Source organism: Fukomys damarensis, unplaced genomic scaffold (assembly GCF_012274545.1).
Source record: "Fukomys damarensis isolate Sample0158 unplaced genomic scaffold, DMR_v1.0_HiC HiC_scaffold_39, whole genome shotgun sequence".
Classification (NCBI taxonomy): Eukaryota; Metazoa; Chordata; class Mammalia; order Rodentia; family Bathyergidae; genus Fukomys; species Fukomys damarensis.
Genome location: NW_022900951.1, coordinates 55,632,331 through 55,656,079, shown reverse-complemented (window position 1 = coordinate 55,656,079; position 23,749 = coordinate 55,632,331). Strand labels below are relative to the sequence as shown.

General features: G+C 34.6%; 1 protein-coding gene across 1 annotated transcript in view; it reads left to right on the top strand.

Annotated features, from left to right (window-relative positions):
* Tex11 (testis expressed 11) overlaps positions 1-23,749 on the top strand; it is a 478,576-nt gene that overhangs the window by 28,980 nt on the left and 425,847 nt on the right. Inside the window, exons 4-5 of the mRNA XM_033760433.1 lie at positions 12,809-12,893; positions 17,647-17,726. Coding sequence (XP_033616324.1) covers positions 12,809-12,893; positions 17,647-17,726 — 165 coding nt within the window. The remainder of the gene's footprint in view (positions 1-12,808; positions 12,894-17,646; positions 17,727-23,749) is intronic.

The following is a 23,749-nucleotide window of genomic DNA, read 5'->3' as shown; positions in this document are numbered from 1 at the left end:
CTCTTTTTTTTTTTTTTTTTTTTTTTTTTTTTTTTTTTTTTTTTTTTTTTTTTGGAACTGGGGGTTAAACTCAGGACCTTGGGCTTTTGTGAGGCAGGTGTGGTGCCACTGAGCCAAATCCCAGGCCTTAGCATTCTGTTTCATAAGTCTGACTACTCTTAGTGCCTCATATAGATATATAAATGGAATTATGTAATATATGTATTTTTGTAATTAGCTTACTTCATTTAGCATAGTATTCTCAAGGTTCATCTCTGTTGTGGCATGTGTCAAATTTCTTGCCTATTAAAGGCTAGTACTCTACTGTACCTATGTATCATATTTTGTTTATCCACTCATCTGTTAATTGACATTTGCCTTCACTTTTTTGCCTGTTGTGAATAATACTGCCATGATCTTGGGTGTGTAAATATCTGTTTAAATTCTGAATTTCAATTCTTATGGATATATACCCAGAAGTGGAATAGCTAATAATCATGTGGTAATTCTGTTTTTAATTTTTTGAAGAATTACCATACTGTTTTCCATAATGGACATATGATGTTACAGTCCATCAACAGTATACCAGGCTACTAGTTTCTCCATATCTTCACTAACACTTTTCAGATTTTTGATAGTAGATGTCTCAGTGGATATGAAGTTATATTTAAGTGAGATTTTTGATTTACATTTCTCTGATGGCTAATGTTATTGAGCATTTTTTTCATGTGCTTGTAGATCATTATATATTTTCATTGTAGAAATGTCTGTTAAGATCATTTGACAATTTAAAAGTTGTATTGTTTTTCTTTTTATTATGAATAGTAGAATCTGTATGTATTCTAGATACAGATCCCTTATGAGAAACGTTATAAATATTTTTTCCCATTTCTGTGGGTTGTGTTTTTATTTTCTTGATGGTATCTTTTGAAGCGAAAAGGTTATTTTTGATGAAGTCTAATTTTTTTCTGTCATTGATTATGCTTTTCATTACACATCTAAGAAGGCTTTTCCTGACTCAAAATCATGAGGATTTACTCCTATATTTTCTTTTACCAGCTACTCTTCAGAGGACTAATATCTAGAATACAAAATAACTCAAGAAATTATACCTCCGCAACATAAAAGACCCAATCATAAAATAGCAAGTGAAATGAATAGACACTTTATAGATATATAAATGGCTAATAAATACATGAAATACTCAACATTGTTGGACATTAGAGGAGTGAAAATTAAAACACTGGAATTCCATTATACCCCAGAGAGAATGACTATCATTAGGAAATAAAATAATGACAAATACTGCCAAGGCTGCAGGGAAAAAGGAACACTTCTACGTTGTTGGTATGAATGGAAACTCATACAACTACTATGAAAATCCGTTATGGAGATTCCTTTAAAACATTAAAACTAGAAATATCATTTGGCCTAACTATTCCCCTTCTAGTTATCTTCCAGAAAAAATTGAAGACATCATATTACAGTGATACATGCATACCAGCGTTTGTAGCAGCAAATTCATAACAGTTAAATCTTGGAAGTAGCCTATATGTCCATCAACAGATGGATGAATAAAGAAAATGTGGTATTTATATACAATGGAGTACTACTGTGCCATAAAGAAAGATAAACCTGAATCATTTGTAGGAAAATGGATGCACCTTGAAACCATAATGTTAAGTGAAATAAATGACACACAAGCTTAAATATTGCATGGTTTTTCTTGTATGAGAAACTGAAATTATAAATAAAGAGCAGAATAAAAGATACGTAATAGAAAATAGGGAGATACATCTTAATGGCGAAGGGGGTCAAGGAAGGGAGAGAGGGAGGGAGGGGAGGGAAAGGAAGTGAAGAAAGGAATTGTTACATGCATGTACCAACTCTACATAAAGAATGTAAACATTATGTACTGCAAACATGCACTAATAAAAAATAAAGTACCATAACTAATTTTCTTTTAAAAAGAATTTTATCCCTTTACTCCTTACATTTCAGCCTATGATCTATTTTAAATTTATTTTTGTGTATGGTATAAGAAGGGATTTAACTTCATTCTTTTGCATGTGGTTACCAAGTTGTCCTGGCAACATTAGTTGAAAACTTTTTTCTCCATTTGTTTTAGCACCCTTGACCATAAATATGAGGGTTTATTTTCAGACTCTTCTATTCTGTTGATCCATATGTCTATCTTTATGCCATTACCACATTGTTTGATTACTGTAGCTTTGTAGTATGTTTTGAAATTGGAAAACACATCTCCTTAATTTCATCCTTGTTTTGTAAGACTGTTTTGACTATTCGTGGTACTTTGCATTTTCATATGAATTTTAGGATCAGCTAATCAATTTGTGCAAAGAAGCCAGTTGGAATTTTGATCAGGACTAGGACTACTGTTGAATATGTAGGTCAATTTAGGGAGTACTGTTTTCTTAAGAGTACTAAGTCTTCTGATTCTTGAAAGTGGTATGTTTTTCCATTTGTTAAGTCTTCTTTAATTGTTTAGCTTTGATGTGTAGGTTTTCCACTTATTTTAATAGGTTTATTCCTCATTATTCTTTGTGATATTATAAATGTAATTACTTTCTTAATTTCAAATGATAATTTGCAAGTGTATAGAAATAGAATAGATGCTTGTATATTTGTCTTGCATTCCATAACCCTGCTGAACTTATTAGTTCTAATGTCTTTTAGCAGATTACTTAGTAAGTTTTTTAAAATTACAGTCTTTTTTCCTTGTGTTTACCTGTTAGTGAAAATGTTCTTTAAGATTTAGTGCCAAGAATCTTGTCTAATTTGATAAGAAGTCTTACTTGATTTTGGAAATGCCTTGAATTTGTTTTCTTTCTAGAAAGCCTAAACTTCATACTATTTACTTCTCTTTGTTGTATATATTTGCTGTTTATCATTACAGATTTATATAAACCTACTACAAACCTTCCACAACTTGGCTGCTTACTACACATCTGTTGAACAAATTATGCATTTTTGTGACTATGAAATATTTATAATAATAATCTACCTTACCCTTTGTAATGCAATGTGAAAAAGCACAAAATTAAAGTAATATACTTTACAAAAAGTTTTTTAAATGGAGAAAAGTATCACTTATCACATCAATATAGCTATCATTTTAATGAAATTTCTTTAATAACTTTCATACTTAAAATTTATAGAGCTATAAATATAGGCTAGAGGTAATATCTTTGTCATTCATAATTTCCTCTTTTCCCCCAACATTGTATTTTTAAAAATTTCAAAAAAATTGAGGAGCTTGGCATGTAGCTCGGTCATGAAGCATTTGCATAGCATGTATGTGGCCTTGAGTTCCATCCCCAGAACCACAAAAATAAAATTTGAAGAATTTGAAAGTGGACAACTGTATTGCAACCACTTAGATTCTACAGATGTAAACATTTTTTTCTTGCTTTTTTGTAGTGCTGGTGATAGAACTTGGCCTTGTGTATGCTAGGGAAGTGCTCTACCACAGAGCTATTACAATTCTAAATGTCTTACTGTATTTGCTTTATCACATATTCATCTACCTATCAATATTTATATTGCTTATTTTATATATTTATTTATCCTTATTTATATATTTATATAAATATATATATATTATAAGGATATTTATATATCCTTATTTTTCTCTATCATAAATAATGATATAAGGAATATTATTAAATTCAAAGGTTATATCCTCATATGGCTTGGACTGTTTTCTTAGGATAGAGATATGAACTTTTAGGGCTTTTTTTTTACATATTTCCAAATTGTTTTCCAAAATGCCCAAAATATAGCTTTTTTAAAGTCTCGATATTTATTTTCCCTCCTAAAACCCTCATACCATTTGTTCCTCTGGGAAACTTAGTGTCAATTATTTAACTCCATGGGTTTTTAGCTATACAAATCAAATAATACATCATGTGAAAAATCATCATTAGATCAACTATTGTATGGGCATACCATGTGATGGGGTAGAGAATCGTGTGAGGATGTGACAGTTAGCTCCAAAATAGTAAGTAAAATGACAGAGAGATAAAGAATCTGTTTAAATGGAAGCTCATTAGAAAAAGGAACTGTAGGTGAAAAAAATGGTACTGAAGAAAAACTTTAAAATATTGGATGAGGGTTGTAGCTCAATGATAGACTGCTTGCCTAGCATATATGAGGTCCATTCGATCCCCAGCACACACACACAAAAAATCACAGTGATGTTGTTTATAAATTATTTTGTTTTTAGTTTTGGTTATTCCCCTTAGCTACATTGCTACCAATATATTTATTATAAGGTAATGGTATATAGCTTCTATCATATTCATCATAGTACCTTGGGAAATTTAAACCAGAGCTATGCCATATTGGTCTCTGGCAACAGGTCCATCCAGGAACAATTATTGCCTTCAGAGTTTTCTTGCCAGAAAACAACCTATCCCTAGTTGCACATATTTTTTGTCTTTTACTTTTCTGTGTAGTACTGAAGATTGAACCCAGGGCCTTTGCACTGAGCTACATCTCCAGAACTTTTTATTTTTTATTTTGAGGCAAGGTGTTGATAAATTGCTAAGTTGCCTATGCTGGACTGGAACCTGCAGCCATCTTGCCTTAGCTTTCCATAGTTCTGGGAGTATAAATGTGTACCACTATGCCTGGCTTTTCATTTTTTTCTTGAGACATTGTGAGCTTGATTTAGTTTTGCATCCAGTTGACTAAGTTCTACTTGATCATCTGCAGAAGCATTAGAAACATTGTCCCCCTAATCCTCAGAACAAAACATAGTAAAACAACAAATCTTATCAATTGATTGTATTTTCTTTAGAATTTTGGCAGGTATCAAAAATGCTATATAAACTCTTTAAGACATGATATTTGCTATTAAAGACTTAGTTGGGAAATAAGAATAATAACTAAAACAATTAAAGAATAGAGCTAGGATTATAGCTCAGTAGTAGAGTGCTTGCCTAGCATGCAGGAAGTCCTAGGTTTGATCCAGGACAAAACCAAAAACAAGCCAGTGCCTGTAATCTTTCCACTCTGGGAGGCTGAGGTAGGAGGATCACAAATTTAAGCCCAGCCAGTACAGATTAGTGAGACTCTTATTGAGAAAATAAAATAAAGTAAAATAAAATATAAAGCAAAACAAAACAAAAAATTAAAAATAGTGTTGGGGATATAGCTCAGTGTGAATGCATTGTCTTCAATCCCCAGTACCTAATCCCTCCACCCCAAATAAAACTTCCAAACCAAAAAAGCACAAAAAATCAGTTCTACAAAGTAATACAATTAATTGCCAAATTGTATGATACTTAATGAATATAAAAATCCAAGGAAGAGGATTGGGAGTGTAGTTCAGTGGTACAGCATTTGCCTAACATTAGGAAGACCTTGGATTTGCCTCCTTGCAGGAAAAAAAAGCAGGGGCAGAACAAAAGCAAGAGAAAAATGTAAACTATGATGCTTGGTGAAATTTTGTATAGTTGCACAAACATGTTACTGGTGAGACTGAAATGGATTTCAGTTACATAAAAATAAAGGGAGGAGACAGACACTAGAAAATCACAACTTGGGGAAGGAAAGAAGATGAAGGGTGTATCCCTGGGACCCAGGAAGGACCTGAAGGGAAAATTGGAACCTATAGAGAAACTGAAGAGACAGACCATAATGCAGGAAAAGGAAGGACAATCTACACTTTCTCCCTGGCTCCTGGCTTGTGGCATAAGAAAGGAAGATCGAATCTACAGAGATGTTATCAGAATCTCCTGTCTTTTGATTCTCTTTCTAGTTATGTCAAAATGTTACCTCGTAGCTCTTTCTAAAAGTGGCTTGCCAATTAAACATTACTAAGTTCTGGGTTGCATACCTCTCCTTCCAGATTTACATTCCAGATTTTTTCATCTCAAACAAAGAATTGAATGGAATGAGCAAAAAGTAGTGGCAAAGTTTATTTGAAAAAGTAAAAGTAAAGAGTGAGAGAGAAACTGGCTTTGCAGAGCAAGCTTGGGCTGAGTAAAAGAGGAAAAAGCAAGATAAAAGGACACCCTGGAGGATGCAAGGTGAATTTTCACGAGGGAAGCCATGATAGCAAGCTCTTCTTGTCATCTTTGTCCTTTTATTCTGCCCAAATCTTGAGGAAAACCATGAGAACTTCTACTTATGGGTCCTGAGAGGCAGTGCTGGGATCCCATACCTCAGGCTGACATCAGGTCTAGGCCATCCTATTGAAAATCTGCTGGAATTCTCATGAGAAGTTGACATGTAGAGCTTTGGGAACTGTTCTGAGCAGGTGTACCGGGATCTTGTAATTAATAGGTTATGCCTACTTCCTCAGCCAGCTTGACCATGCCCTAATCTCCTATGTCAGAGACACAGTGAAAGTGGCAACTGTAGAGACCTCCAGAGAGAAAAACCAATGGAACATAGCAGTGGATGCTGTGTGATGAAATAGCTGATGAGTGACTCCAGTCCAAGTGACTGCCATGTCACTTACCATGCTTAGTCAGATGTTGTTTTAGGGACGGGCCAGCAGAGCCACAGACTTACAGCAGCCACAGATTTCCTTCATCTCAGGGCTCCCAGCGTTAAACTACCACAGTGACTGGATGAGGAACAATCCTGGGAGATGTCCATGGTCAGGGAGCCATGGGCAGGACAGCAAGATATACCCTGAGTGTTACAAGGTAGACGACTCAGACCACAACTCTTACGTCTAGACATCAGGTTCAGCTTGGACATTTGTGGACTTGAAAGTCCCAGAACGAACCTCACACCCTGATCCTACTGCAGGCCTGCTAGGATTACCCAGCACCTCTCCTTAATCCTACTTCCAGTTTGCTGGGATTATCTGGCATGGATTTGGGCTCTGACTGCCTTGAATTGGACACTGCCATAAAGCTAAAGACCCCAGAAGATAAATATAGGCTTGAAATCACAGAAAAACTTTTTTGATTTTCTTTTTTTTAAAGTCTTTGTTCATTTGTTTTTATTTTCTTTGCTTTTTTTCCTGTCTTTGTGAGGATGAATGTTGTTTGCATGTTTTTGTTTCATTTTGTCTCTGTTTTTGTTCATTTTTTCTTCCCTCTTGTCTTCTTCACCTGTTTCCTAAAGGTTGATTAATCTTCCTTTGTCCTTTAGCCTTGCTTCTAATCTTTTTCTTCTTTTATTTCTCTATTTTTTCCTCTTCTCCCTTTTATTTTTCTCTCCTTAGGATAAAATTGCTCTATTGAGTAGATATTTATTGTATATAATTTTCTGACTTCTGTTAGATTTTGTTATAAATCTTGTACATATGGTTAAAAGTGGCAAATTATTAGTTGTTAGTTTTTCATTTTCCAGTCTGTTTGATACTACTGTTATTGCTGATTGTATTACTTCAGACAAGGTGTCTAGTTGCTGTGATCAGTTAATCATCCTTGTATTACAATACTTAGATTGTCTGGAGGACATAAATAATGCTACAGTCTACTTCCAAAGAAGTGGATGCTAGGTCAAATAGGCTGCAAACCTCTCATCCCTAATAAAGAGAAAAGGCAAGATCATGGGATAGACTTAAAGGCCAAAATCCAGCTACCACTAGAAGATATCTCTGAAAAGTCATTTCCTAAAGAGGTTTCAATACCAGTAAGAAAGCTACCACCATAAGCAATTTACAAGCATGAATGCAGAAAACAAACAAAAACAACACCAAAAAAATGAGAAAACATGAAAGGAAGATGCAACCCCAGATCTCAAGCTTGCCCAAGGCAAATCCAGAGAGCACTGTAGTAGGATAAATCAAAAGTTAAACTTTCTGAAATGTAAGAAAGCAGATGTATCAGTAGGTAAAAAAACCAAAAAACAAAAACAAAAAACCAACAGAAATAATTACACAGATACCTAAAGAGATGATGACCATAATGAAAGACATGGTTAGTGAATCTAGAGTAGATACAGATAAAAATAATCTTAAGAAAGTGATGGAAACCATGAATTCCCAATGTAGGAAAGAACTGGATTCTGTAAAACATATCCAGAAGATTAAAAATTCTTTTTTTTTTTTTTTTGGTACTGGGGATCAAACTTGCACTTTCGAGGCAGGTGGTAGGACCACTGAGCTAAATCCCCAGCCCTAAAAATTCTATTGAAAATATACACAGCATAGTTAACTAATGTGAAGACAGAATGTTAGATTTAGGAAATAGGGTTGTGATTAGCTATAAGATTTCTTTTTTTTTCCCAGTACTGGAGAACAAACTCAGGACCTTGTGCTTGCCAGTTAGGCCTGGCACTGCTGAGCTACATCTCTGGCCTGAAAGAGTTCTTTGAAATAGCAAGGGGCCATGAAAAATCAGTTAAACAGCTGATAGATGATGCAAAGAAGATTAATATGAGATTAATTGGAATCACTGAAAAATCAGAAGATAGCACAAGGGACATAAAAAACCTGTTAACAGATGTAGTAGCAGAAAACTTTCCAGGCACAGTAAAATAATTTGATATGTTAGGCATAGAAACTCCCAATTAGCCATGATCAGAAAAAAAGGCACCAAAGCATATAATAGTCAAAACTCCAGAAATTCAGCAGAAGAACAAAATGTTAAAAGCTGTTAGAGAAAAGAAACAAATCACCTATAAAAGAAAATCCATTAGATCACAGCAGACTTTTCAACACAAACCCTTAAGTCAAGGAGAAGTTGGTGTGAAGTATTTCAAGTCTTTAAAGAAAACAGCCTTCAACTCAGATTTATATGAATTGATGTAGAAATAAGATATTTCCATGATTATGAACACCTGAAGAAATTCATGTCCACCAAACTAGCATTCCACAAAGTTCTAAAGGATATTCTAGAAAAAGATAATGAAGCAAATAATTTCAAGATTTCAAATGTAATAAATGTACCAGCCAAGGCAAGCAAATAGAGAAAGGGAACCAACAACAGGAAAATAATATATTGACAAGGAGAAGTCAATACCTATCAATTACAACGATTAGTGTGAATAGTCTCAATTCCAATTAAAGGAAATAGATTAGAATAGATCAAAAATTAAGATCCAACAATATGCTACATACAAGAAACCTATTGAACTTGAAAAGAAACTCATAGACTGAAAGTCAAAGGATGGAAAGAATACTCCATGCAACAGAAACCTAGAAAAAAGTAGGGGTAGCTATTCTATTTGCAGAAAGTGAATTTTAAGCCAAAACTCATCACAAGAGACAAAGAAGGTCACTAAATAGTTGTTAAAGGAAAAATCTGTGAGAAAGAGGTAACAATTATAAGTATATATGTACCAAATAGTGGCACACCCATCTATATCATATAAACACCAATGGATAAAAAAATCAGATAAGCACTAATATAATTTTAATGGGGACCTCCATACTACATTGTCACAAATAGATAAATCAACTAGACAAAAAACAACAAAGAGAAATCAGAACCAAACCAAACCTTTGAAGAAATAAGACTTAGTAGAAATCTACAGAGTGTTCCACACTACAACAACAGAATATACATTCTCATCTGTACACAGAAATTTATTCGAAATAGACCAAATACTATCTCATAGAACATGCTTAAGTAAACACAAAGGAATTGAAATTATCCCATGCATATTATTAGATCATAGTGTAATGAAATTGGAAGTCAATGGCAAAAGACACCACAAAAATCGATAGAACACCTGCAAATGAAATACCACCCCCCTGAACAAGCAATGAGTCACTGCTGAAATTGAAGAAGAAATTTGATAGTTTCTACAATTAAAACATAATTCCAGTACAACATACTGGAACATATGGGATGCAATGAAAGCCCTCCTATGAGGGAAATTTATAGCAGTGAATTCTTACATCAGAAAAACTGAGTGGGCTTAATCTTTGCTGAATTCTCAAAAACTATAGAGATCTAATGCCACCTCAAACTTTGATGAAATTAAAAGGGAAGCAATATTTCCAAATATATTCCTGGAAGGAAGCATTACTCTGATAATAAAAACCACAGAATGACCCAACCAAGAAAGAGAACTACAGGCCAATCTCCTTAATGAACATAGATGCAAAAATCCTTAATGACCTACTGGCAAACAGAGTGCAGCAAATCATCAAGAAGATTATACATCATGACCAAGGAAGATTCATTCCAGTGATGCAAAGATGGTTCAACATATGCAAATCAATAAGTGTAATATACCGCATCAACAGAACCAAGGACAAAACCCACATAATCATCTAAATAGATGCAGAAAAAGCACTTGACAAAGTCCTCCCATTCATTATGAAAGCCCTACAGAAAATTGAAAAAAGGTCTTTACCCCAATCTGATGGAAACTTCTATGACAAACCAACAGCTAATGTCATACTAAATGGTCAAAAACAAAGCTTTCACTCTAAAATTAGGAACAAGATAAGGATGCCCACTATAACTGCTACTGTTCAATGTAGTTCTGGAAACATTAGCCAGAGCAATTAAGAGAGAGAAATAAAGGAAAATATAGGAAAGGAAGAAATTAAATTATTATTACTTGCTAATGACATGTTACTTTACATAGAAGACCCCCAAACTCCACCAAAAGACTCCTAGATTAAATAACCAAATTTGGTAGCATAACAGGATATAAAGTTATCACTCAATTATCAATAGCATTTATACACAAATAACAGTTTCACTTAGATAGGAATCAGGGAAACCACACCTTTCACAACAGCATCAAGCAAAATGAAATACATAGGCAGCAATCTAACAAAGGAAGTATAGGACCTATACATTGAAAACCATAGTACTCTGAAATAGGAGATCAAGGAGGCTGTCAGGAAATGGAAAGGTATCCTTTGTTCTTGGATAGGCAGAACCAATATATTGAAAATGGGCATACTTCTAAAATTTTTATTACAGATTTAATGCAGTCTTGATCAAAATACTAATAGCATACCTTACAGAACTAGAGAAAACAGTTGTAAAATTCAAATGGAACCAGAAGAGATCCATAATAGCAAAAGCAATTGTAGTTAACAAGAATATGGCAGGAAGCATCACATTCCCCAATTTGAAGTTATGCTACAAAGCTACTGTGATAAAAACAGCATGGCACTGGTAATAAAACAAACAAACAAACAAACAAACAGACCCAAAGATTAATGGAGCAGAATAGAAGATGCAGAAACAATTTCACACTCAGGTACCTTATCTTTGACAAAGGAGCCATCAAAATAAGAAAGATGTCCATTTTAATAAATGGTGCTGGGAAAACTGACTTTCCACATGCCAAAGATTGAAACAAGACCCATATCTCTAAACATAAACTAAACTAAAATTGAAATGGATCAAAGCTCTAAATATTAAAACAGAAACACTAAATCTGCTGAAGATAGAATAGGTACAACTCTTGAAGACATAAGTGTAGGCAAAGACTTTATGAACAAAACTTTGATGGCATGGGAAATATTACAAATAATTAGCAACTGGGATCACATCAAATTAAAAAGCTTTTGTACAGCAAAAAACACCACTAAGAGAGTGTAGAGATAACTCAGAATGGGAAAAAAATTTTGCCAGGTACTCCTCAGACAATGGACTAATATCTAGAATATATAAAGAACTCAAAAAATAAATAAGACCCCCCCAAATTTAAATACCCAATCTAAAAATGGGCATCTGAAGCAAATACATACTTCTCAGGTAAAGAAGTACAAACAGCAAATAATATATATGAAAAAATATTAACATCACTGGTCATTTGAGAAATGCAAATTAAAACACTGAGATTCCATCTCCAGAAAGAATGGCTATCATCAAGAAATCAACTAATAACACTGGCTAAGCCATGGGGAAAAGGATCCCTTCTCCACTGTCAGTCATACTGTAGAGTGATAATAGAATCTCCATGGAATCAGTATGGAGATTAGTCAAAAGACTAAACCTAGAGGTTCCATTTTATCCAGCTATTCTTCTAGGCATCTTCTCAAATGAGTTAATTATCATACTGCAGTGATATGCGAAGTCATGTTTATAGCAGCACAACTAGTAATAGCTAAATATTGGAAACAACCCATATGTCTGTCATAAAATGAATGAATAGAAGAAATATGGTATTTATATACAATGGAGTACTATTCTGCTATAAAGAGAGATAAATTTGAGTCATATTTAGTTAAATGGATGCACCTTTATATCATAATTTTAAGTGAAATAAATGACACAAGTCTAAGTATTGCATTGTTTTGTGAGAAAATCTAAGGGTAAACAAGGAACAAAATGGAGGGTAGATATGGGGAAGTAAGAAGGACATGTTCAAATGGCAAGGGGATCAGGGAGGAGGATCGGGGAAAGGGATGGGGAGAAAGGGAAAATAAATTGAAAAGGAAAGAATGGAAGGAAAAATGAAAACAAATCAAGTGTAAATGGTGAGGGGAAATGGCATTGAAGGGAGGGAAGGTGAATGGGTAAAAAAATTAAAATGCATTATGTTCAGGTAGAAAGTCCCTATGATAAATGTGAGCACTATGTTTGGCAAATGTGAACTAATGAAAATTATAAAAAACAGAGAAGGTGTATCAGGTGAAGCCAACAGTATGAATAAATAATATAGTTAATAGTATAATTATAATATAATATAATAACTATATAACTATAATATAATAATAATATAGTTAGGAATGAACAAATCACTCTCAGGGGCCAGTAAGGTAATTCTTAACTGTGGGTAAACTTTTTGGAGAACAAGTAGAAAGTGATTAGATTATGAAAGGTCTGGAAATAACTCACAATTGCAACAAAAGCATAAAATATAAAGTAAATATTAAAGATGGACAGTATCTTAACTGAGTAAAGAAATGTTTCTCTTTGTTTAGATTGAAGACATAGCAGTAAACTTGTGGAACTGGGGAATTGCCAAGAGAGTAGATTTGGTTATAAGTGAAGAGCAGACTGCTAAATGTATGTATACATTTTGTGACTCATTATGCAGAGTCTTCTTACTATTCATTAGTGTTCTTGCAGGTTTTTTTTTTTTTTTTGGTACCGGGGGTCGAACTCGGGTCCTTGCGCTTGTGAGTCAGGCCACCGAACCACTGAGCTAAATCCCTGGCCCTGTTCTTGCAGTTTTAATAATGTCTTGACCAGTTCTTAGCTATTTGTTAAAACCAAACCAAACAATCCATAGCATTTGTTTCTCAAACAAATACTTCCCTCAGTTTTATGATTTTTCAGAGGTTAGTCTAGAGGTGAAGAGCAAGGATGATTAAATGATGGGAAAATGAGAACTGTGGAAAATGTTTATAGATATGGATTATTTCCTGTGGAAAAGAGATGATAAAAATTTTCAGGATTCTGAAAGAACATCTAAGTCATTTCCCCTTCTTTGCTAATAATGAAAAATCATCATCTTGTGGGGAATTTGGATTATAGAAAGTGTAAAATGTAGTTTCTTCATGAGGTAGCTTGATCAATGTTGGGATGAATTACCCAGGAAATCCAGAAGTTCTTTATACCCGCAAGAACACAAATCAAGAGTAAGAGCAACAAAATAAAATCTCCAAACTAATTTCATCATTTTGGATGCTTTGGATGTGGTTCACTGTCTGGTACAGTTCTAATTATTTAGCTAAACAATCAAAGTCTAATGTGCAGACAGTTACTGTTTTTCAAGTATAATGACAGCAAACGTAGTTATGCATGCGGCTTGCCCTACTATAGAAGATACATTGAGGCCAAAAATCAAAGGGTAAATCTCTGGACTGCTTGACTTTGTATAGACAAATGACTTTTGTCTGTATATAACAAATACAGTTTACTAAGCCAGGCTTGGTGTCACACACCTGTAATCCCAGCACTCTGGGAAGCTGAGGTAGAAGGATAGCAAGTTTGTGTTCAGCCTTGGAAATTTGGTGATTTAGAAAGACCCTGTCCAAAAACATCAAAAAGGGCTGGGATGTAGCTCAGTGTGAAGTCCTGTGTTAAATCCCTAGTAATGCCAAAAAAATTACTAGTATCTTTTGAATATAAACAAAACTATATACAACTCCAGTGTGGATACAGGGTAATTATTGATTAATATAATCAAATGATACACTTACTCATGTGTTTTCTCCTTCATTAGCATTGTTGGAGAACATTTCTCTCTAACTCTAAGTGTTGATGTCAGTGCTCCCGGGAGCCTTAGATACTATTAAGAGGAAGGGTTAGGATTTTTTTGTTGCCGAAAGAGTACACAAGAGAATTGTGTGATATTAGAATGCACTGATTCTTAAATATTGAGGATATGGTAGATGAAGTGAGTATTGCAGCCTTAGTATCTCTCCCAGTATACTGTCTCACTACATGTATCAGTTTTAATCAGATGTTTGGGTGTTATGTGTATTGTACTTTTTTGATATGGTGGAGAATAGAATATAGTGCAGAAAGCCCCCAGTTAGAGATTTGCCCTGAAAATATATTGATCAGAAGATATTTTGTCTCCTTAAAAACAAATTGAATTTGACCCAGCCATCCCTCTGCTGGGTATCTTTCCAAAATAATTAAAAGAATCATGTCACAATGATATATGCACACCTATGTTTATAGCAGCACAGTTTGTAACAGCTAAAACTTGGAAACAGCCCATTTGCCCATCAGTTGGAGACTGGATAAAGAAGATGTGGTTTCTATAAAATGGAATACTACTCAGCCATAAAGAATGAGACATTAGATTCATCCATAGGAAAATGGATACATATTGAGGATATACTCCTAAGTGAAATAAATAAGTCACACATGTGTAAATACCGAATAGTACATAAGATCCTAATGAGATAATTGACAATGTGAAATAGGAAGAAAAGGGCTAAAGGCATAGGGAAAATGGGAAGGTTAGGGGAAAGGTAATAAGGGAAAGGAAAAAAACATGAGAAAATGAACAAATGGAAATAAAATGTTTGTAAATGGGGAGGGGAGGAGGGGGGGAAGGGAGGGCAGGGATAAGGGGAAAAAATGAGAACCAAGACCTCAGGTATAGTGGAAATAAAATGTTTGTAAATGGGGAGGGGAGGAGGGGGTGAAGGGAGGGCAGGGATAAGGGGAAAAAATGAGAACCAAGACCTGTCATGTAAAGGTACAAGATCCCAACAATGAATGTGACTGTACTGTATACCTAAAATGTACCAATAAACTTAATGAGGAAAAAATTAACAAAAATAACCAAACCAAACCAAAACAAAAAACAAATTCAGTGTGCCTGGATTATGACATGTGATGAAAAAGTCATAAAAATTTATAAACTACATTTTAAAAATTTATTTGGAAAACTTGGGGAATGATGAACAGAATTAGGAAAGCCTAGAATAGAAGATGAGTTGTAAATTTTAGTTTTAGACTTGTTGCATTTAAAGTAACAGTGAGGTTGGAGATATGAGACTGGAGTTTATGAGAAAAATCTGGGCTGGACTATAGATTTGGCAGTTATTCATTTGAAGATGATAGTTGAGGCTACAGGAGTAGTTGAGTTTGCTGTGGGGGAAATAAATAGGAGTGGTTCTTAAACATTGCTGTAACTCAGAATCACTTGCAAAGCCTATTAAAATACAGATTCTCAGGCTCTACCATTGGTGGTTTTGATTTCTTTGGGTTCAGGATGAAATATGTGTATAATTTGAAAACAGCTTTCAGATATTCTCATGCATACCGAATTTTAAGAATCCTTGTTATTGAGAAAACATAGTATGATATTTTTAACTTTGCATCTTCTAGTTAAGAACTGGAGGAAAAAAAAAACAAAACAAAAAAGAAGAACAGGAGACCACATGGAATGGTTAAACAATTCTAAAGGAGACTCACTACCCAGTTATAGAGTGCATAGTCATTAAGGATTGTCACACCATGTTATGGCAGGGAGTTGGTGAAAGGGACAAAGCAAAACACTAGAATAAAGATACATGGCATACATTATGCCCAGGATCTGGAAAAAATGAGTTAAAGCTAAATAAAAGATAAAAATGAAATGTTCATAAATTCCAAAGGGCCCAACGCTACCAATTTGTCTAAAGTCACTTGAATATCAGCCTGTGGACACTGATAGAAAAGAATAAGGCAGATGTTCCAAGAAGTCAGTCACCAACCACCTAACCAAGATGTTTATAATACAGGGAGGTCGGTAATATGTTGGTGAAAAGACAAGTATAGAGCAACAGCAACACAGAAAACATACTAAAATAGCCTCAGCTACGTTTGGCTTGAAGGCTTATTGATAATAAATGTCAGTAGCTGAATTGTGAATGTGACATGGGACCAGACAATTTCTTAAACTAAGACATTTTCTGTACACTGACCCTGCTCAATGCAAAGGCAGGATATTTCAGGACAGGGAAGTAGTATTTTTCAAAAAGATTACGGTCATTGTGAAATCTTCCTGTTAGGTCAGGGATGGTAATCTATGGGAGTGCAGTTTCAGTACAGTGGTTAAGGATGCAAAAGAGATTGCAGGGCTCTAAGGAGATGAGTGAGTAGCAAGAAACAAATAGTAGATAAGACTATTCAATTTAAGAAGTTTAGCAGTAAAAGGAGGAGAAATGGGATAAAAGCTTGAAACGCAGTGGATTAGTTGATTTCTTTTTCAAGGTGGGAAGAGGAGATAGCTAAGTTTGAAGTTTGAAGGGAAGAAATAAATTGAGAGTGAGGTACTGAATATACTTTTAGATAGAGAAGATAATTGAGAGTAGGGTATGTGAGAATATTAAGTCAGTAAATTTTGACAAAATGAAAGGAAATATTTAAAAAAATTTTCTAAACTGAAAATTCAACTCAATGTGAATATGTGATTAGAAATTACTTTACCAAAACTTTTTTTCCAGAACAAGTTAACTTTATTAAGAGATGAATAGATTTTACATTTCATTTGGACAATAAAATCTAATGATGCCAATTACCCTGTAATTTCAGCAGGACTAAACTCTTTTGATATGGAATATTTATTAGAAATGGTCTTAACGTAGGTGGAATGGCTGCTGAGTTCTAACATAAGGGTGACTAGTTATATGCAAAGTCATTTTTTAAAAAACTTGGATATGCTTTATAAAATAAACTACAGAAATAAAGAGATTACAGTTATGAAGACTTTACTGTTTTCAGGGAAAATGAATTGTATCATGAATGCATCTGTACTTTTCAAACTATATTTAAGTAATTTTTATGTCTCCTAAGAAAAGATATATTTAGAAACTTTCACACTTTCAAAGAAAAATCTAAAACTGTCCTGATGTCTAGAGATTTTGTCAGATGTTAATAGTTCTAGGTTCCAATTCTAGTTGGAATTATTCTTTTGTTAGCATGATACACACAAAAGCATCATATGGAATCAGTTATCTTCACTGGGTTTTGGGGATTTAACATCTGCAAAAATTAAAGTTTGATAACCAAACATCTCTAACTGAAGCATTAAGCAAATGATTCATTTGATAAATCTCAGATCTTTTACTTTCAGCAACTGATTATTTAAAAAGGCCTTTAAAATTGTTATTTTGGGGCTGAGGGTATAGCTCAGTTGTAGAGCAGTAACCTAGCATCCATGATGCCCTGTGTTCTAACCTAGTACTGCAAAAACAAACAAACATTGTTTAAACAACAGAACTGGTATCAATTAAATCCTTTTCCTCTTTGTGTACATATAAATGGAGAAATAATGTTTTGCATTAATAAGTACCTAATTACTGTTTTGCAGTGCATCATGTTGCTTGTAAGTTGGTGTGTATGTGTGACGCCTCAGTTGCTTCAGAAGAAACTATTCGAAGACAGATTTTGGTAAGTCCAAATTGAGGAGAAAGTGAGTAAAATGAGATAATTGTTACTCCTATGAAAATGGGTGAAGCTAGTATAAAACTGGAAGAGGTTGCATCCTTCAGTATTATCCATGTTCCTTTTATCATTCATATATCTGCTATAGCAGTACTACAGTTGTTACTATATAGTGGTTAAGTGAAGTAATATTGAACACATAATTCTGGATTTATGGATTACTTTTTGCTTTTAGCATCTTCAACTTGATAGAGTAACAGTTTCTCCACCTAAGGGGGAAATGATATTATTTAGTCTCAAAGGAACTTTTCTATATATATATATATAAATAATTAGACTCGGTTTCATTGTGGCATCTTCATATGTGCATATAACATACTTTATGCCCCATCATTACCCTCTCTTATCCCTTCCCCCTTCCTAGACACCTTTCCTTTTGTTCAATAGAAGGATTTTTCTAGTGAAAAAGTTGAACTCTTAAGTAAAGAAAGGAGTAGAGGATTTTTTTCTATTTTTAAATTAATTGGTTAATTTGTATGAGGTCTTTCTCTGTTGCTCAGGTTGGCCTGGAATTCCTGAGCTCATTTGACCATCTTGCCTTGGCCTCCTGAGTAGATGGGCCTATGGGTGTGTGCTGCTGTAGTCAGCAGAAGTACAGGATTTGAAGTCTAGAGACCTGGGTCTTAATATTAGATCTGTGATATGAATACCAACTATGTGAATTTGGAAGATTACTTGGCTTTCTCATATGTAAAATGAGAGTAATATTATCCTAGAAAATTATAGTGTTAAAGTTACAGTTTTTGTGAGAAGTGCTTTATAAACTATAATGTGGGCAGATAAATATGCACTAGTAATGTTTGCCACTGTAAATGTTAGGATAACCACGTGATGATTTTCTTACCATATGTGATATAATAAAGCTGGGTTGAATGCAGGGTTTTTCTTGCGTATTTCCCTTCTTCCAAAGATGGTAACCACTTTACTGCCTTCAAACCATTATATTTTGTCCATCTCTTATAAAAATATGTTCATTGGGAAGGCCAGTTGGAATCAAGCTATTCTGTCATGGCTTGAACTGCACAAGTCGTCTTCTTGTGTTTTATTATTATTATTATTTTAAAAATTAATTTTATTGGTACATTTAAAGTATACAATATAATGACATTCATCATTGGAAATTTGTACCTTTACATAATCCATCTTAATTCTTATTTTTTTCCCCATCCCTGACCCTCCCTTCAACCCCTCCACCCCTCCCTGTCTACAAAGACTTTGTTTCCATTTTTTCACATGTATTCCATTCCTTCTTTCCTTTCCTCTACCCCTCCCATTTCCCCTTCCCCTTTGCCCCTTTTCTTCCTATCACATTATCTATTACACCTTTTAGTCCTTATTTACACTTTCAGCTTCTCACACTAGAGAAATTATTCGGTATTTACACTTGTGTCCTATTTATTTCACTCAAGAGTATTGTCTCAGTGTGCATCTAGTTAGCTATAAATGTTTCTAATTTTTTTTTGGTACCGGGGATTGAACTTGGGTCCTTGTACTTACAAGGCAGGTGCCAGAACCACTGAGCTAAATCCCCGGCCCCTCTAATTTTTCATTCTTTATGGCTGACCAGTACTCCACTGTATATTAAAAATACATATTTTTTTATCCAGTCTCCTGTTGATGGGCAATTGAGCTGCTTCCAGGTTTTCACTATCACAAAGTGTGTTGCTATGATCATGAGTGCACACATATCATTGTTTTTTTCCCCAGCTTTAATTGAGTTTATTGGTACATTTTAGGGATACAGTACAGTTACATTCATTGTTGGGATCTTGTACCTCTACATGACAGGTCTTGGTTCTCATTTTTTCCCCTTGTCCCTGCCCTCCCTTCACCCCCTCCTCCCCTCCCCATCTACAAACACTTTATTTCTATCTTTTCATTATCTCACATTTTTTTTCTTTTCCCTTATTACCCTTCCCCTACCCATCCCATCTTCCCTACACCTTTAGCCCCTTCTTTCCCATTTCACAATGTCAGTAATCTTATTAGGATCTTATGTATTATTGCAGTTTATTCACACCAGAGAAACTATTCTGTATTTACACATGTGTGATTTATTTATTTCACTTAGGAGTATATCTTCAATATGTATCCATTTTCCTATGAACAAATCTAATTTCTCGTTCATTATGGCTGAGTAATATTCCATTTTGTAGAAAAACCACATCTTCTTTATCCAGTTACTAACTGATGGGCAAATGGGCTATTTCCAAATTTTAGCTGTTACAAACTGTGCTGCTATATACATGGGTGCGCATACATCACTGTGATATGATTCTTTTAGTTCTTTTGGAAAGATGCCCAGCAGAGGGATGGCTGGGTCAAATGGAACCTCCAGGCCAGGCTCTTTGAGGTATCTCCATATTGATTTCCACAGTGGTTGCACCAGTCTGCACTCCCACCAACAATGGAGAAGGGTTCCTTTCTCCCCACGACCCTGCCAACATTTGTTATTGTGTGATTTCTTGATAGTAGCCATTCTTTGTGGGGTGAGGTGGAATCTCAGTGTTGTTTTCATCTGCATCTCTCGAATGACCAGTGATGTGGAGCATTTTTTCATATATTTACTTGCTGCTTTTACTTCTTTGTCTGAGAAATGTCTGTTCTTTTCGGATGCCCATTTTTGAATTGGGTCTTTATATTTTGGGGGGCTGATTGTTTTGAATTCTTTATATATTTTAGATAATTGTCCTTTGTCTGAGGAGCAGCTGGGAAAATTTTTTTCCCATATTGTAGGTTGTCTCTTAGTTCTGCTGATGGTTTCTTTTGCAGTACAGAAGCTTTTTAATAAAATGAGATCCCAGTTGTTGATTCTTTCTGCTAGTTCCCATGCTACTGAGCAAAAGTCTTTTTCTATGCCAATGTCTTCAAGAGTTCTGCCTAGCTTACCTTCCAGCAAGTTTAGTGTTTCTGTTTTAATATTTAGATCTTTAATCCACTTGGATTTTAATTTAGTGCATGGAGAAAGATAAGGGTCCAGTTTTAATCTGTGGCAGGTTGAAATCCAGTTTTTCCAACACCATTTACTAAAGAGGCTATCTTTCCTCCAATTAGGATGGTCAGTTCCTTTGTCAAAGATGAGGTAGCTGAGTATATCTGGATTTGTTTTTGTGTCTTCCAATATGTTCCACTGATCCTCAGTCCTGTTTCTTTGCCAGTACCATGCTGTTTTTATTACAGTGGCTTTATAGTATAGTTTCAAATTTGGAATTGTTATACCCGTTGCCATGTGTCTGTTGCCTAGGATGGCTTTTGCTATTCTAGGTCTCTTATGGTTCCAAATGAATTTTTGGATTCTTTTTTCTAGTTCTGTGAAATATAGTGTTGGAATTTCAATTGGCATTGCATTGAATCTGTATAGCAGTTTTGGTAGTATGGCCATTTTCACTATGTGGATTCTTCCTACCCAGGAACAGGGGATATCTTTCCATTTTTTTATATCCTCTTCAATTTCTTTTTTCAGAGTGCTATAGTTTTCAGATCTTTTGCTTCTTTTGTTAGATTGATTCCTAGATACTTCATTTTTTTGGATTGTATTGTGAAAGAAATTGTTTCCCTTATTTCTCTCTCAGTGAGTCTGTTATTTGTGCACACATATCACTGTGGTAGGATTCTTTTATTTCTTTGGGGAAGGTACCCAGCAGGGGAAAAGTGGGGTCAAATGAGACTTAAATCCTAGTTCTTTGAGATATCTCCATACTGATTTCTACAGTTTTTGCACCAGTCTATACTCCCTCCAGCAGTGGAGCAGAGCTCCTCTTTCCCTACAGCCCCATCAGCATTTGTCATTGGTTGATATAACAGCCATTCTTTTTGGGGTGAGGTGGAATCTGAGCAATATTTTCATTTGCATCTCTCCAAAGACCATTGATGTTGAACATTTTTTCATATATCTATTTGCTATTTCTACTTCTTTGAGAAATGTCTGATCATTCCCATTTTTGGACTGGGTCTTTAAATTTGGGAGGTCTGAATTTTTTAAGTTCTTCACGTATTCTGGATAGTAGACCTTTGAGGAACAGCTGGTGAAAATTTTTTCCCACATTGTGGGTTGTCTCTTCACACTGTTGGTAGTTTCTGTTGCTGTTCAGAAGCTTTTTAATAAGAAGACATCCCATTTGTTGATTGTGCTAGTTCACAGGCAATTGAGGTTTTGTTCAAAAAAATCTTTTCCTATACCAGTGTCTTCAGGAGTTCTACCTAAGTTCTCTTCAAGCCGCTTTAGTGTTTCTGTTTTAATATTTAGATCTTTATTCCACTTTAATTTTAGTTTAGTGCATGGTGAAAGATATAGGTTTACTTTTAATCTTTGGCCAGTTGAATCCAGTTTTTCCAGCACCATTTATTAAAGAGGCTATCTTTCTTCCAGTGAGGGTGGTTGGTTCCTTTTTAGAGGATGAGGTGGCTGAGTATGTCAGAAGTTGTTTCTGCATCTTCTATTCTGTTTCACTGGTCTTCAGGTCAGTACCACAATGGTTTTTATCACAGTAGCTTTGTAATATAGTTTCACGATGGGGATTGTGACAGCCCCTATCTTGTCTTTATTGCCTAGAATGGCTTTTGATATTATAGGTTTCTTCTTATTGCAATTGAATTTTTGGATTGTTTTATGAAGGTCTGTGATGTATGCTGCTGGAATTTTAATTGGGATTGCATTGACATAGCAATTTTGCAAGTATGGCCATTTTCACTATGCTGATTCTTCCTACCCAGGAGCAAGGGTGTCTTTCCATTTTCCGATATCCTCTTCAGTCTCTTTTTTTCAGAGTGCTGTAGTTTTCAGAGTATAGGTCTTTGATTTATTTTCTTAGGTTGTTTAGTAGGTATTTCAATTTTTTGGACACTATTGTGAAAGGAAGTGATTGCCCCATTTCTCTCTGTGTGAGTCTGTTTTTTAAGTACAGGAAAGCTCTTGATTTTTGTGTGTTGGTCTTGTGTTCAGCTACTTTACTGAATTTGGTTATTAATTTTAGAAGACTTTTGGTGGAGTTCTTGAGGTCTTCTATATAGAGTATCAAATCATACAAATAATGAAAATTTGAGTTATTCATTCCTATCTTTATTCATTTTATTTCTTTCTCTTATCTAATTGCTGTGGCTAATGTTTCCAAAAGTATATTGAACAGGAGTGGTGACAGTTGGCATCCTTGTCTTGTTACTGATTTTAGTGTGAAGGATTTCAGCTTTTGACCATTTAGTGTGATATTGGATGTTGGTTTTTCATAGATGGCTTTTATCAGATTGAGGTAGAGACTTTCTGTTTTTTTTTTTTTTTTTTTTTTTTTTTTTTTTTTTTTGGTACTGGGGATGAGACTTTCTATTCCAATTTTCTGTAGGGCTTTTTATCATGGATGTGTCTTGGATTTTGTCAAATGCTTTTTTTACATGTTTTGAGGTGATCATATGGTTTTTGTCCTTGGCTCTATTAATATAGTGTATTACATATATTGATTTGCATATGTTGAACCATCCTTGCATCCCTGGGATGAATCCCAGTTGGTCAGGGTACATGATCTTCCTGATGATCCTCTGCATTCTATTTGTTAGTACCTTATTGAGGATTTTTGCCTCTATGTTCATTAGTGAGATTGACCTATAGTTCTCTTTTTAGGTTGGGCCTTATTCTGCTTTGGGGATCAAGGTGATGCTTGCTTCTAGATATGAATTTGGGAGTATTGTGTCCCTTTAAATTCCACTGAAGAGTTTAAACAGTAGTGGCAGTAGTTCCTGTCTAAATTTCTTGTAGAATTCAGCAGTGAAGCCATAGGGTTCAGGCTCTCATTTTATTTTTTTTAATCAAGTTTATTGGTACATTTCAAGCAAACAATACAGTTAAATTTATCATAGGGATCTTGTACCTTTACATAATATATCTTGGTTCTTATTTTTCCCCATACTCCTGCCCTCCTACACCCCCTTCACCTTTCCCTATTTACAAAGACTTTGTTTCCATTTTTTCCTTTTTCTGC